The sequence below is a fragment of the Danio rerio genome, chromosome 7, assembly GCF_052040795.2.
Source record: "Danio rerio strain M-AB ecotype USA chromosome 7, GRCz13ab, whole genome shotgun sequence".
NCBI lineage: Eukaryota > Metazoa > Chordata > Actinopteri > Cypriniformes > Danionidae > Danio > Danio rerio.
Genome location: NC_141027.1, coordinates 41,025,001 through 41,042,632, shown reverse-complemented (window position 1 = coordinate 41,042,632; position 17,632 = coordinate 41,025,001). Strand labels below are relative to the sequence as shown.

At 35.2% G+C, this 17,632-nt stretch overlaps 1 protein-coding gene across 3 annotated transcripts in view; it reads right to left on the bottom strand.

The window, feature by feature from the left end:
• Positions 1 to 17,632, bottom strand: part of lmbr1 (limb development membrane protein 1) — a 59,013-nt gene that overhangs the window by 23,134 nt on the left and 18,247 nt on the right. For 2 of the 3 annotated variants that reach the window (XM_087259513.1, XM_087259514.1), the window contains exons 6-12: positions 16,971 to 17,097; positions 16,794 to 16,862; positions 15,490 to 15,554; positions 14,125 to 14,197; positions 5,169 to 5,258; positions 1,422 to 1,498; positions 1,201 to 1,278 (exon numbers count right to left, since the gene is read on the bottom strand). In XM_087259513.1, the coding sequence (XP_087115639.1) occupies positions 1,201 to 1,278; positions 1,422 to 1,498; positions 5,169 to 5,258; positions 14,125 to 14,197; positions 15,490 to 15,554; positions 16,794 to 16,862; positions 16,971 to 17,097 (579 nt within the window). 3 annotated transcript variants of the gene reach the window in all.

The following is a 17,632-nucleotide window of genomic DNA, read 5'->3' as shown; positions in this document are numbered from 1 at the left end:
AGTGAGGTACGGATGAGAAACGGACATTAATGAGGCTGTTTTTAGCATCGACAATAATTCTGAATCCATGGGGAGTGACAGCAATAAGACTTTTATTGCAGTCATTAGCAACAGTGCATCAGACAGCTTAATGCAAGCAGTGCCACTGCATTAGATGTCCTTACCTCATAGCCACTTTTACGACACACTGCCTCATCTGACGGTCTCGACGTTAACCTAGTTACCTTAACTCGCATCAATCTCTGTTGTGAAATTCAGATCCCTTCATCCCTGCTAATGTGAAACTCTTCAAACAGACATACAGACACCGCTTCTGGGTTGTCGTTGGTACATGAGATCTTAAGCATGGCACCAGTCCAGCTCATCAAACGCATAAACCATTAACCAGTCTGTCAAGAGGGCCCTTCGTCTCTGAACACTGTGACAAGTGTAATTTGGGGGATTTTCAGTCAAGCGTCATGCCAAGGCAAATATCGACACTAATAAAATAATTAGAATGAGGAGCGAGCACTCGCACAGAGCAGCTCAGGACTATCAAACCCTGGCCAGAAAAAAAGGATATGTGGTGTTCCCTTTGTTGTGGTAAGAAAAAGGTATGAAGCTGAAACAGCAGGTGGGAGTGGTGAAGTAAGGTGAGAAAAGACCATCATTGTATGGAAGGAAAGAAAGCAAAAACATTTTTATGTTTAAGAAAACAGGAAATGATGTAACTGTTAATGTTGAATCTGCTAAAAGAGTTTAAGTTTAGTGAGAAATTCAGATTTCACCATCCGTAGCTTGTAATTACCTTGTCAAAAAAGAAAACTCACACTGTCTTCAGTGCAGAAAAAACTGCATGAAGGTTAAATGGTGGTTTCATTACAGCTGTTTGACTCAAAGGACCTCAGCCAAGAACTCCCAGTTAAGACAAATGAGCTCCGTGTCCAGAGTTTCACACACATTTAGTGCATGAGCGCCTTTGAAACAGCATCAGGTAAAGCAGACGTGAGTACAACTCTGATAAAGAGCATCAAACAACCGCAACATGATACACATCTTCAGCTTTCTTCTCCAGCACACACCTGAGCATATCTGGAATTCAATTTGCCCTGACGCAAAGCATGATTTTAGCAGGACGCAAGTGAAAGAAGGGAAAAATCCTCAAAAGCTGAGTGTGTGTTTGTTTACATTTACAAGTTTGTCACCTTTCACTTTTCTTACCGTTGAACCCTTTGGCATGGCTGTCTCATCAACAAGCAGGTACACAATGTTCAGGGCAACCAGGAGAACAGAAATCGTCTGAAAACACAGCACAGATGAAACAAGCATGAGCATTAACAACACTACAGAGAAACAGCAAACCAACTTATGAAATAAACAGCATCACATTACACTTTGTGTTTCTTTTTTTTCAACCCTGCAAAGTGTAAATAAACACATACTGTTCCAGCAAGCAGGATCAGCATCACTATGGGGTAAAGGAGGTTCTTTTCCCAGGCTGAGGCCTTCTTTCTCCTTTCTAGGATGGAAGGGGAGAGAAACAGTTCAAGTGTACGTATTGTAGACTGACTGTACATGCATTTAACTTTGAGAAAACTATACCTAAACCCTATAATTAGTCAAGTTCTCACAGTGTCTCAGAAAAACAAACAATTAAATGCTTAAATAAGCAGTCTCTATAATATGGTGAAAAATATGTTTAAAACAGGAACATTTTCAAAACATCTTTCAATCAGCAAAGCTATAAAGTATGTTACTGTTTATGTAAGTGTATCACTTTATACTAAGTATCAATTTGTTAACATTATTTGTCTCATATTAGCATCACAAATTAGTAGGCCTGTCACAATTTTTGATCACGATCTTTTTTGTTGTTGTTGTAAAATATATTGTAATAACCAATATAAATGTAATTTTAGGACCATTTTATGCCACTCATTATATACATGTACATATACACACACACACACACACACACACACACACACACATATACATATATATATATATATATATATATATATATATATATATATATATATATATATATATATATATATATATATATTGCCAGAATATTATCAAAATGCAAGGACACTTTTCCAAAGAACACATAATATTTTATTCTTGATAAAAATTAATTTACTTTAATTATAGTCATTTGAACTATTTAATAATTAAACATTGGAATCAGAATGTAAAAAAGGCATATCCTAAATAAATAATAATAAATGTTAACAAAAAAGTCCAGGGTACAAAGTTACAGAGGCTGCAATAATAGCTACCAGATCTATTTTTAGTTGTCAGGCACCAACATGAAAATATACTGGTAATTTTAAGAAAACAATGTTTTTAACCATACTGACACCAATAGGGACAGAGATGTTGCACAATTAGCTAAAATGTTGCTAGAATTGGTTTTAATGTATGGCGATATATATTAAGGCACCAACAAAGATTGAGGTCATGTCCAAGTGTTGTGCGATAAGTTGATATATTGATTATTGTGACAGGCCTACAAATTAATAAAACATATCAATTCAGATAGAAAGTATCAATGTACGATAGAACATATCCATTTAGATAGAAAGTTTATCAATATTAATACAGTTCATAGTTGAGATGTGTTCATGATATATAAAACTAATTTACTGCATATAATAAACTGAATACACAAAGTATTCTTTGCATTAACAGAGTTTCTGCAGGTTTTATCAAGTCAAATTAAAGACATTTTAAGACCATTACGAATTCAATTTTAGACTTATACAGGGTTAAACACTATGATGTTTTGTTAGTGCCCTGTATTATCATCAGGAATTGTGTAATTGTTATTAATTTTCCTTCTTTGATTTGGGAATTGAATGGAGAGTTTGCTGTAAAATGTCTAACAGCTGTTATGAATTGTATCTCTTTTCAATAAAAAACTTCAATATAAAAAGTAAGGTTTTACTGAGATGTATTGTTGGTCATTGGATGGATGTCGGCCCAACTAAGTAGCTTTACTCAGACAAAGTAAAAATGAAGTTTAAAATGATTTACCTACAACACAATATTTTTGTGAATTTTTAATGTCCTTAAATTTTATTTTATTTTTTTTCATTTAAGACATTTTAGGACTTTTTAAGACCCATCATAGACATCTTTTGTACATGACATCATGTCAACCATCTCTCCCTCATTAGCATAGACATCCCTGGGTGAGAATTGAAGATCCTGAGTTTTCACCTGCCGAAGATAATCTCAGCGACTAAGAGACATTATAAATGTCGAGTTTTAGGATGAACAAATGACCAGAGTCTCCAAGACTGCCACTTCTTTTGACATTTTCAGCTTTGCATAAAAGATAACGTTAATCCGGTTTTGAATCTGCCACTATGCTGATGCATAGGCATTTGAAGCTCCACCCTCTTTTGAAAAGAGGGCTGAGAACACAATCTCATTTAAATTCAACTTGACAGACACCAAAACTGCACAACTTGGATCAAAGCCCAAAAGGGGCAGTTTCAAAAAGATATGAAACATTATTTGTGAGGTATTTTAAGCTGAAATTTCATATACACACTCTAGGGACATCAGAGACTTATTTTAACTTTTATCTTGTAAAAAGAGGCATAATAGGTCCCCTTTAAGCAGTAAATCAGTAAATTAGAAATAAAGGCATATTAGGAAGAAATCACATTGTGAAATATATTAAAAAAGTTATTTTACATTCTTCCAATGTTTGAAAATTTGACTTATTTTTTTATGGAATTTCTGATTTGATCATATATTCTTATAAGAAATAATTTCCGAGCATAAAACACTTATTGTAAAAGCATTTAAAAATACCTTACAAATCTGAAACTATTGTCTTGCATTGCATTAGTGCATAAAAAGAGCTGCTGTCAGTTTATGCTAAAAAAATAAAATCTTCCTGCCTTTTCTAGTCATCTCAACTTAAATCAGTCAAACTGACTAAAAATATTATATTAAACATTGTATAGCAAAAATTTAGTTGATAGTAATTAAAATTGATATTCAGAATCTAGAATCAATTTCATATTTACAGATCTATTTCAATTACTTTGCCTACCATGTGTGGAGTCACGTCCCCCGCTCTGTAAAGCCTGAATTTTACTTATTACATTATGATTTATACTTATTACATTATTATGATATTCTTCTGAGAAGGGCACAGCCTTCATATGCCCGCGCACCTCTCAAAAAATATGATTGCAAAGCATTGCAAAAAAAAAAAATGATTGCATTGTTGTAAAATAACTGGTTATTAGCAGTGAAGATGGTGGGCAATTCAGAGAGCCACATTTTAGACAGTGCGTGTTTTAAATTCAGTTGTTCAGTGTTGGTTTCAATTAATAATTATAGATAGTAGATTGATAGTAGAGTTTGTGCTTACTCCAGTAATTTCAAAATCAAGTACTGCACCCTTCATTAAAAAATGAGCATATTTACTGTAAAAAAAACTTGTCAGTGAACTATGAAGGCAAAAAAATATAATAAATAAATTAAATAATCGTTCGTTAATCGTTATTGAGTTCAAATGTTCAATTAAACGAGATTTTAAATTTAGGGCAAATAGCCCAGCCCTACCTTTTGCCATTTATTTTTTTACAGTGTATGTTAACTAAAGTAAATCTACATCCATTTAAGGGCATTTATATCCCATAGAGTACAAAACAGCAATGATAAAGCTCGAACATTAGGTCTCCTGCTTTGCTCTAAAGTGGGTCTTCTTGAGCATCTTTTCTGGATCCCAGTGTCCGTCACTCCTGTACCGCTCTGTCCTCTACTTTCTCCTTCTCAACATCTCTCGCACTGGCTCTGAGGTTGGCAGAGTTCCCTGCATATGCACCATGCTGCCTCTAAATTAATGACCGCACTTGGAGAGACAGCCACAATAAAGTTTGCATCACACTCCAATATCCTAAGTGCCTTTGTGGCCTCCTCTCCGTCCAACTGCTCCTCTCTCCGGAATCATTTATAAAACCCCAAAACACAGGCTGACGTCGAAAATGATACAGCCATACCCCATCTGGCCTCGCTCCAAATGACTGTTCGTATTCAAATATGCACACACTTTGCAATTCGACAATATTACGAGGAGTGGATACTGCAGCCTACACATCTTTGAAAGCGAGTGAATTGCACTTTAATTAGTTTCATTAGTTGTTCAAAACATCTCTCACCGAGTTTGTGTCTCTGATTGCGAACGCTGTCCAGCTCTTTGTGGAGATGGTGCTGAGAGTTTCCATGGAGATAGGAGTTTGACGTCGTACCTGAGTGACAAAGACAAGAAGAGCCAAGCATTGAAACAAAGAGACTTTCATTCTGTTTACTTTGGCTATTTAAGAGCTTCAGTTAAAGAGATCAAACCACTAGGAAACATTAGTGATGTGAACATAAATCAGTGGTTTGATCGCTGTTATCTTTACCCTATACTTAAGTGCCTACTTAATATATCACATCATTTGTCATAGAGTCTGTCAAGAAGAAAAACAGATTCTTTAACTAGAAGCTGCTACATGATGGAGGTAGCGGTTCAATGACTGAGAAGTGAGAATGAGCTCAGTACCCTGCAGGTTTGTCTCTATAGTTTAGCCATACTGTATACTGGAGAGTTTGTGTTTAAGCGTTCATTATCTGCATTGCTAATCATGTCACTTTCAACAGATGCAAGTAATTATGAAAATCTCTTGAGTGACACACAACTGCAATCTCATGTGTGGTTAACAACGCTGCAAAACAATGCTTTGCAAAATAAACAGCTGCATTAAAAATGACATTAAATCATTATCTTTTAATGGAAACTAAATTATCTGATGTAATTGGGTCATTTAGGGAGCCATATTTTAATCACTGTCAGAAACGGTTTGTGATAAAAAAAAAAACTTGGTTTGATTTGTGTAATAGCAAAGCTGTTGCAACAAGATGGAGCTAAATGGTGCTAAAACATATAAAAGATATTCAATAATTTCACTTTATTCTGATCACTCAAATATATATTCTCATACCTGAAGAACAATAATATTAACACATCTCAGGTCACAACAACAGGTCATTTGAAGCATAAGTCCTTTCTTGGGGGGGCAACAGTTTCGTTTTTAAATCTGTTTAATGTGGTCAACTGTGGTAGCATCTCTTAACTAGGCAGAATTACTTAAATGGTTATTACTTTTTTATTGTAAGCCATTGAAACCAAACTGTTCCTGTGTAATTTATTTTGCATTTCCTATGCACACTTTCACATTACATTGTTGCGATTTTGTTTATTATTTCTGTAATGTATCTTCTCTGTTAAGCAATTTGTGCAGCCTTGTGGCCATTTGGCAATGTGCTATATAAATAAATTGAACATCTAATGCGGAAACAAAAGATTTTTCACACTCAATTTTGCATAGACCTTTATGGTCTCACAAAGATTATTATTTAAAAGATGTTAATGTTTATTGAATAATTGCAGCGTGTGATCGGTCCTATGAGTTTCAAAAAACACTTTAGCATTTTACATTCTTGTATATTGTTAAATAATCCATGGCCACTGTAACATACTTAATAAACTACATGGTTTCAAACTGCACAGATTCAGCACCACAGGGGTCAGCGCTTCATAACCCCAGGTGAAAAAGGAGCTAACCTTGCTTGAAGATAATAAGAGTGAAGCGTTCCTTTAACAAAAACACATGGTTCTGAATAGGGCTCTGCGATTAATCGAAATCGAATTGCGATTTGAAACATTGCAATTAGCTTATTGCACATGGCTGCAATATGAAATATATTTGTATCATTTAATTTCTCCTATCCAGAGCAAACGCCTGACTGCTACCTGTGTGTGATAGTCTTACTAGCCAAATGAGTGAGCACAATTGAGTGATGAGTGTCTTGCTAAAAAGTCAAGTGAAAGTATTGTCAGTGACACTCGATCTAGTAGCAAGCAACTGCAAAGAACAATTTCAGAGTTGTTTCAGCCATGTTAGTTTGCAGTGTTCTGTATTTTTATTATCATTGTGTTTTTTGTTTTTATAATAAGCTACACTATCTCCCTAATTTGAGTTCAACTGGTTTACAGAAAAGTAAGGTCATTTTATTTGTGTTTACTGTTTGCTGTAAAGGAAAATTTGTATTTAATTTCTGAATATTTAAAAATAAATTTGAATGAATGTTAAAGTGAGTTAATATCTTTTCAGTTCCTTTTTTAACTAATACTCACTGCATTTTGGCAGTAAGAGTTACGATACAGAATATTGAGCTGATGCCTGACTACAAAATAAGATCACAAATCAAATCATGTGTGGTTGCAATATGTCAACAAAAATTGCAATTAGATATTTTTCTTCTAGTTCCGAATATTGATAACCTGCAATAAAGAACAGTGTAATAAGATAATAAGAGGGAAAAAAGCCTTTTAGAGGCTTTGTGATCAGCATATTAGAAAAACATATTCAAAACTTGCATATTTTAACCTTTTTTGATCAGAATTACCAAGTATCCATTTATTTTAATAGATTGTATGAAAATTTTTCATGTATGCAAGGTTATGAATATGTGAATACGTTAAAAGATACTCTCAAATCTATCATAAAAGCATACAAAAAAACTTAACATTGATTGACTTATAACTTCTGAAGAGGAGTCGTGCACACTATACTATTTTCAAAAAATTCTAATAAGTTTCAAGTATACAGTACATGTGTCAACCTCCTGTGTTTTTCACACCATCAAGTAGAGAAATGTTATTTTTTTATTTGGGTTTGCGCATACAATGGTTTAGGATTACCATGTTACCCACAACATCGGTGGTTGCATACAAGATGATGATACACAGCATACCATTTAATGCAAATTACTTTCCCAGTTGAAAATGGGCAGCAAAACTGTGCCTGGATCTTTTAGTTTTGTCGTCTTCAAATTTGTTTGATTCTGAATTTGATTTTAAACAGCGAATCACATGACTGGCACAGAGCTGACAGAAAAATTCAAATAAGATGGTGATTGATCAGCAGCAGCGTAATGAGGAAAAGCAGTAAACTAATAGCTTAATATTCTGGAAGGTTGTTACATCAACACAATGGGTTATGTGATTTAATGCTCACATTTCCAATTTAAACATACAGTAAACAAATTAGCTTTCATGTATTAATTTGCATAGGCCCAAAGATTCACTGTATTTGTTTTGTCCATTCATAACTTTATAATCAGGGCTCGGAGAAAGCTGCTGGGAGCAGATGTAACAATACATTTTTGTTGTGCTAAATAGTTGCACTGTGTTTCACTCGTTTGCCCATTGATGGCAACATTTCCCTAAAAGTCGCCCCGTGTATCATCACCTTAACTGCAGAGCATAGGCCAGACATGAACATGCTGAAACTGGTTCTGACGGAAGAGGGGACTGAGGTTTCTTCAGAACACTGTCTGTGTGTGTGTGTGTGTGTGTGTGTGTGTGTGTCAGGAGGTGAGAGGGAGAGGGCAAAACCAGAGAGGGGTTCTCCAGGAAAACCACAGACTTCTGTCTCATTTAGCTCTTATTTATCTGTTTCATTCGGGTGTTTTTTTCACCCGTTTCAGTGGTTTGTTTGCTCCTCAAAGCAGAGGATTGGTTTGCACAGCCTCGAGGGACACACACTGGCAGATCAGCAGCAATTAGTTCAGTGTTACACCGTTACTGGCGTGCAATAAAAACACAATCTTTCATCTTTTCACCGACATGAAGCTGAGGAGTCAATCACTTTGATCAAAACGTGATTATTATTATGATGATTGTACCACGCCCTGTCTGGTAGAGGTTCAGGTTCATAAAGAAATCTATTAAAAGAAGAAAAAAACACAGCAGGTGTGTTTCTGAACAAGTACTTGTCCATACTAGTGATTTTTAGGGAAAATCTGTACCCTCCAACCAAAATTGTGAGAACAATGAGATAGGAAATGTCACTATTAGCTGATCAAGACTGGATTGTTCTGTCAAACATGGCTCAAGGCTGCCCTGAAGGCCTAACATGAGGTGAGTGAAAAGTGAGAGAGAGAGAGAGAACAACAGTAAGACATCTGGATGAATGTCTTTTTCTTGTCAGACATGTTTTGTGAAACAACCTTGCACTCCTTCATTATGTATACCACTGTTTTTGAGTTTTAGGTAAAAAAATTCCTAAATTCATGTCAAAGATTTTATAAAAAATGATTCATTAATACATTTAACTTTTTAACCTTTTAATGTGCAATCAAAATGTCATATTTTACACTCGTCTTTTGTGACACCTGCCAGAATTCCCAGATCACTTTTAGACAGGTAAGCTTCTCTTGGATGGCCAAGTTTAATACATGCATAGTACCAGTGAGTGGATTCTCTTTGGACATGTGTGAAAAACATGACTACACATGGACAGTGTGTGCAGACATATAGGTTACATCACACATAATGTACGTACAGTAGACCTTTGCAGAACTGAGATTGTGGAAGCATAATTCTACTATTATTACCCTTATTAGGTAATAAGGATATTAAACCCACTTGAACCTATCCTAAACAACCAAATGCAAGTTCACATTCATTTTTGAAAGCAAAACGATCATTATCTCAAAATCCTATATCAACAACAGCGCTCTACATTTTTTGATACTCTCTTAAACTTGGATGAATGGCATGTATTGATCTAGAGACAACAGTTTTTTGTGCCTTTGTAAACTTTCTCAAATATTGTATTCTTTGGTATTGTAAATGACAGTAATAAAACAATGAATTGCATTAATCTGCAATCTAAAAGTGCATTAATATAAACAAATAAGTTTTTAATAGAAATAAATCAAATTATCAGCATATTGGTCAGAATCATGAAAACGGCTCATATAAAAATGTAAATGAATGAATATGTATATGTGTGTGTATATATGTATAAATATATATATATATATATATATATGTATATATATATATATATATATATATATATATATATATATATATATATATATATATATATATTATATATATATATATATATATATATATATAGAGAGAGAGAGAGAGAGAGAGAGAGATAGAGAGAGAGAGAGAGAGATTAGGTTCAGAAGTTTTATTTTATAGATTTTTTATAGGCTTTTGCAAACCAGTTGTTATTTCTGAATGCGCTGACGCTGCGATTTAGATTTTTTGAAGCAAAAATATTTGTTGAACATGTACTACATCCCTAAAGCATTCACTTAATGTCAGTATCTCATTTTTGGAGGAAGAGGCGTTTAGCGGCTTTTGAATCTGAACTTTTCATATATATATATATATATATATATATATATATATATATATATATATATATATATATATATATATAGTAAAAGCCTAATTTCTGATAACAAATGTTTGGGATTTCCAAATTCTTTTACATGACTTGGGTGAGGAAAAAAATTAGACTAATAATTCCAATAGCTAGTAAATATCAGCACCAGCCAGTATTTTCAGAACTGCCACTGTCTGGATTTCGAGATGATTAGGAAACACTTAAATAAATTCTTGCATTCGGTCCTTCAATTAAGGTGATAAAGGCGATGCTCAGTGGCAGGAGTGCTGGCAGAAGGAAAGGAGATGATGTCATTGTTTTCTAAAGAAACTTCAGCCGATTCTGCATTACGTCAGTGGTAATTATGCAAAGCAGAGAGCCATCCGGTACCGAGGAGAGTTTTTGCAAGGTCACCCTGCCACTGCGCATCTGGGCAACAGAGAAAAGCATAGCAAGAGCCAAGACAGAGGACAAACAAATGCCTGCACCCAGACTAGTATGAAACCCTACACTCAGACAAACACTCCTTAAAGCACTATTAGCACAGAATTAATATTAACTGGGAACCGTGTGTGATTTAGAAATTTAACTTAAGTTTAATGAAGTTTTAGCTTGTGAGATTTACAAATTTAAACTAACCCTAAACCCTCCTCTGCCCCCCATCTGAATTTCAAAAGGGGAAAACAATTATGTAATACTCAAAAACCGCCATCCTTACTCAAATGTACTGACCTTTCTAACAAAGTACAATGTCAAGGCCATTTAGATGGATAAATGAAGAAACAAGTATCATAAACATAAGAATGTGTCTTTCCAAATGTGGCTCTACACACTATACATCTCCATCTATTCTTTCTTTCTGTTTTTGCTAATCGGCTTTTTCTTTCTGCAAACTGTAGAGCTGTATAGTGTTTTAGCGGTATGATGCTGCACCCACAACACTACCAAACTTCTTCAAAGCAGCCTTTATAATTCACAAAAAAATTAATAAATAGACAAAAAGAAACAATTACATATACATTCCCACCAAATCACAGAAATGCAGATTAGTACGAGATAAATATCACTGGCCCTCTGTGTTGGCCAAAATATGGTAGGTCAATTATGGGTAAATATTACTTTACAAACAACAAGCAAGGCCATTGACATGAGATAAAAATCACAGACAACCTAGAAAATTATCACAAGTGACTAGACGTCATCAGGTGCGAATAGGTCCCAGCACAGATCCACTATTGATTTGTAAATGCTCACTACGATCTATATTAATGACTTCAGGTCATTAAAGATGCAAATGAGTGAATGAATTAGCACACATCATAATTATCAATTAGCACACATCAAAGTTCTGCAAGAGAGCATGTGCAGACTTGTGGGATCTAAATGAAGTTACAGTGAGTTGAACAATTGTTATTAGATAGAACACAGATAAGAGAGAAAAGCAAAGTAGACAGTTTCCTCTTGAACTCTCTTCCCCCAAACTTCACCTCCAGTTTTCCCATTTACGGCACACAAGAAGAAAAGAGTGAAAATTCCTTAAATTCCTGATAAGGTAAATTCAACGCCTGAGCGAGATCTTCCTATAACGCAAAGTTCTTAAGCTTTGCCAAAATCGCATTCCGCATCCCTAGTGGCCTTTTGTCACCCGATGACTGTGACTGCCACTGCGCTTCACATCAAACAGCAATCACAAAAAAACGAAAATCGTTAAAACAGATTACAATTATTTTATCAGGTGTTCAAAGAAAATCCGCTTTTGGTGCTAACGCAACAAAACCAAACAACCAAATGAGAGGCTATTGAAATTCATCCATGGGATTTGGGCAACTGGGTACTATCTGCAGAGATGATCTAGCTTACCTCCGTGAATTCAATAGAAAAGCACATGTTCCATGTTGACTGGCATCTGTACACTCTGTTGCGTGCTTGAGTTGAAGCTAAAGTCTAGTTTGATTTTAAGCCTAAACACTTCCTGCTTTGTGTGGATGTTTGTGTAGGGGAATAAAAGCCTGCTAAACGAAGACAAATGCATGAATTCTGAATTATACTTTATTGATATTTTACTTGTTATTTAATTGATTTTGATCACTGGAAACCATGGAGTGATTTATGATAGAGATATGAGGCAATGAACCATATTTTGTTGCAGCAGTTTCTATATAAATATATATATATATATTTAATTTAATTTTCTTGTCGGCCTAGTCCCTTTATTAATCCGGGGTCGCCACAGCGGAATGAACCGCAAACTTATCCAGCAAGCTTTTACGCAGTATGTACTGTATGTGTATATATATATGTATGTGTGTATATATATATATATATATATATACATACATACATACATACATACATACATACATACATACATACATACATACATACATACATGTATATGTATGTATGTATATTAGGGATGTAACGGTATCAGAATTTCACGGTTCGGTAATACCTCGGTATGAATGTCACGGTACGGTATTTATTGAATCATTTACAGGAAAAAAAAAACTTTTGTAAATACTCCAAAAAAGTGCCAAAAGTGTCAATGACATACAAATTAGCCATCTATCTGTAAGCTTTGAAACACTAACTTCAATTTTAATAACAAAAAATTATTAAACCATGTAAAAAAATAAAGTTTCAATTTAGTATTGTTGAAAACTCACCACATTCAACATTTAATCACTCACTCACTTAGATAGAGATGGGTTTAAAGGAAAATTATCATATAATTATAATCTGGTAAAAGCTGGTATCTCTGGGTATTTACAATGTCCCCTGCAAAAGAAAAAAACCCTCTCATTTGGGACTGAGGTTTCTGGGACAAGAGAGATATGACTTGGCCCATGTTGACAGCAGTGGGGTAACGTTGTGCATTGTCTTTCTCCCACTTGAGAAGACAAACCATGAGTGAGATAGAGGTCTCTTTGCGGTACAAGTCAATGTCTGCATCAATCTGAACAGTGTGCTGTGTTTCTGCTGTCCCCATGACTGTTATTAGTCGTATTCCCCAACTTGCAGGCACGTGCACACATAGGGCTCAACCTGTGCAGTGCGCATGCCCTTTTTAGTCTTGGATAGAAAATGCCCTTCCAAAACGATCAAAAGTGCCCCCGCGACGCGACACAACCTCCGTCCAGCCCTTCAGTAGGCGCGCGACAACACCTCTCTTGAATATGCGCGCTCAACCCCCCCTCGGCGCTTTACAATACGCACGTCACAACACAGCTGATCAGAACGCGCGCGACAACAACGCTATTCAGCACGCGCGCGGCGACTACACCCGCTTTAGGTTCGAACATTTCCATCTTTTTTTCATCTCCGCTACTAGCAGCACACTCCATTTCCGCATTACTGGATCTGTAGCGACAACAGACCGCAAAGGATTATGGCCACGCCTGGGCTGATGGGAAATGTAGTTTCAGCTACGTCCCGTTCGCTTCATTCGCCTGAGCAAATTTTCTCAGAAGACCTATAGTTTTACCGAGTCATGCGACTTCGGTAATATCGAAAAAAATTAATATTGCGGTATGACGGTATTTACAATACAGTTACATCCCTAATGTATATATATATATATATATATATACACACACACACACACACACACACACACACACACACATATATACGCACGCACACGCGCACACGCACACACACACACACACACACACACACACACACACACACACACACACACACACACACACACACACACACACACACATACATATTTGCTTATTTTAGCAAAATCAATGCTAGAAGCAAATAATCTGTCGTCATGCAGGACACACATAAAAAATGTGAGTAAACCTGGAAAAATAAAAAAATAAAAAACATCATTTCTCATCATTCAAAAAAACAAACAAACACTCACCATTGAGTCTTCGCTCCAAGGCCTCTTCCTGCAGCTGTATGCAATAAATCTGCTCATCCAGATCCTCTAAAATCTACACAGGCAAAAAGAATGATAGATTGTATCTTTAACAAATGCAAATATACACACTCTCAAGGGGTTTTCACACCAGAGGAATATTTTCATAGCTTTTGATAACTACTGACAGAAGTGCTCACTTTTTGGCATGTTCACTACCTAGAAACCAGGAATATTCTTAGTTTTAGGAACAGCTTTTTAATTCATGGCATTTGATAACTCATTTATAAGTATTTTAAAGTGTCATTTCATAATGACATTACAGAAAGTTAATCTTAGCAACAGTTACCTGTTGACTTTGACTGCTGTTCTTTGCTTAGTCTAGATGATATGCAACACTAAAAGTAGAGTTTCTCTCTTAGCCCTGTTTTTTGCTCTTTTAAAATCACATGATGTCTGCACCGCATCTCTGTGATCACAAAACTTCATTCACAACATCCTCCATCAGCAAGTTTTTGTTACATTTTGAATGCTACAATTGATGATGCTGTTGACCAGCATATGTCAGTACTCATTAGCTATGTTTCCATCCAAAAATGCGAATGAACTTTATGCGCAAAACTGGATTATCGCTCAAAAGACTAACGAAAAAAGCAGCGTTTCCATTCAACGAGTCAAAGCGAACAAAATCATCACTTCCTGATTAACTGGCGCCAAATATCCACAGTAAAAACTGAATTTGCTGTAGTAGAAGAAGCTGCGTCAATCTTTTCTTCATCTAATAAATGACTTGTGCCTCAGAAGGCAATCCTGACACTCAGTGAACTTGCGGTGGCGTTTGAAGGTGTCTGACGCGGATCACAGACACTCTTGATTCTGGAGGTCATTAATAATATAATCACACAAATACTTAAACAGTAAGGCGTTTTAGAATGACCAAAACAACATTTAAGATGTTTTACTATGTGCTCAGCCTGCTGGTTTGTCCATTTACACACATTCCCATCACCACATGATCTCAAAATCACATGACCTTTTTTAATACACATACTAAATTTTTGCGGTAAAAGTGTTTCCATCGTAGTTTACGTTTATCTTTTCTTATTGAATAAAAAGTTTATCCTACTCAGTTATGCGCAAAGTTTTTGATCATTTTTAAAACTTATGAACATCATGGCGTTTTCATTAACCGCTTTTAATGCGCATATGCAAAATGCGCATAAAAATAAATGGATGGAAACATAGCTAGTGACAACGAGAATACAACCAGAAACATAGCCAGAGGGGAGTTCTTGGGGAACCAACTTGGTGGCTATTTCCTATGACAACCCAATGCAAAACCCCAATATACAGTGTAACGGTACTTACTGTGGGTTTGACTAGTAACTGGCCCATCACTGTGAACATGCGTGACAGTCCCACTGGAGTACACACTGATGAGAGAAGACAACAGGGAGATTTAAATCACAAACGCACATTCAATTATGCTTTTCAAAAGGCAATATTATGAATGTTCTCCTGTTAAAAGTGAGGAAGAAAACTTTGTGTCATATTTCTGCACAACTTTAATTGTCAATAACAACTCTTTAAACTTATTATATTATATTATATTATATTATATTATATTATATTATATTATATTATATTATATTATATTATATTATATTATTACATTACATTACATTATATTATTATATATTATATTAAAACTTTAATAAAGTTTTACATACATTCACTGTAAAGATGGATCATATTAACTATTTTTTCTTGTGTGTTACGAAACAAATCTTTACGATTTAAATTCAGAATTGAGCTCACTTTCTTTTTTGTAAAAACGAATTCTCTAGTTACAGCTGGTCACAGGAATTTAAATTTATTAATTGTCTTTACCATTGGTTTGCACAAAAATAGAAAAAATACTGGAAAAAAGGCAGGAATAACCTGCAATTTAGATTGCAGGTTAAAGAGTTGGTTTTACAATATACTTAAAAATATATATTTTAAACAATTTATAATTTGCAAATTTGTCATTTATAGTTTACAATCTATAGTTTGTAGATGTTCTGACTAGCTTTTAATTTAAAAAAATTTGTAATTTTGTGTATTGGTGGATTAATAATGTTATTTGTTATTTTGTTGAACCCATGTGTACTGTTAATCTTTGCCAGGACACAATTGTAAAAGAGATTTTATCTCAATGCGCAACTTTCTTGGTAAAATGAAGGATATAATATTAATAATAATAATAATAACAACAACAACAAGAACAACGACATCAGCAACTCACTCTAAATCTAACAAATAGGTTAATGTGTCCAATGTGGAATTAATTGTGCATTCAGTATCTAGTATTGTTTTTGATTATATTATTTAGTTTCATGCATTTTGCATTTCTTTTCCTTTTTTTTTTTATAAAAAAAACAAAACCAATGTAACATTGACATTTGCAGTAAGAAGAAACGCAATATTACTACTACTACTATTATTATTATATAAAACATTGTAGAAGGCAATCGCTTCAAACAATAGTACAAAGCTATTTCAACAATTAACAAATATGCATTGTGATAATCGTAATTAATTGCTATAACAATTTTAATGGAATAATCGACAACTATGATTATTGCCATAATCGTGCAGCATGATCGTGTTATGGCTTCTTATGAACTTACTGAGCAGCAAGAGGCCACCCATCAGAGAGATGCAGGAGTAGAGGTACGGCAGATAAAACTCCCATAAATCTTCAACGACAGAATAAGAGCAGAAGTGTAAACCACTGATCAGTACATAACAGATTATATCATATACATCCACAGCAGTAGGAGGACCAGAAGGTTTAAGGCAGATACCGTAAAGTGACTCCATGCTGGCAGCATCATTGTCAATGAGAGCAGACGCCACCCATACGATGCCCAGGATGAGGAGACCCAGCAGAAAGAGCATGACAAACGTCTCTAGCACTCGAGCCTTTATGCCCTAAAATCAACAAATGCACTTTTAATGTCTTCACATTTACTTACATCTGTAGCCAAGAGTGATGCAGAAACACACACATATCAGCAGGTGTAAATGAGGCTCTAATTGGAAATTTAGCTCTGGAAGCCCCGGGACTCCCTTTTAATACTGACTCAATGTCAAGCCCCGTTCTCAACACACACACACACGCACACACACACACACACACACGCACACACAAACACACACAAACACAAACACAAACACACACAAACACACACAAACACACACAAACACACACACACACACACACACACACACACACACACACACACACACAACAATAGGCTACCAGACACACACAGAGAAACTAATGACCTTCCTCTCTCTCATTCACAGACACACACACACTTATATGAACAGTTATTACTATGTCCGGTTGAAGTTGGATGAAAAAAACGTGACTGCTACTGTCTGAGATTAACTCCAGAGGCTCATCTGGAAACTATTAAGAGTTTTGTTCTGGGTCGCTGAGTACCTTATGTGGCGTGTAACT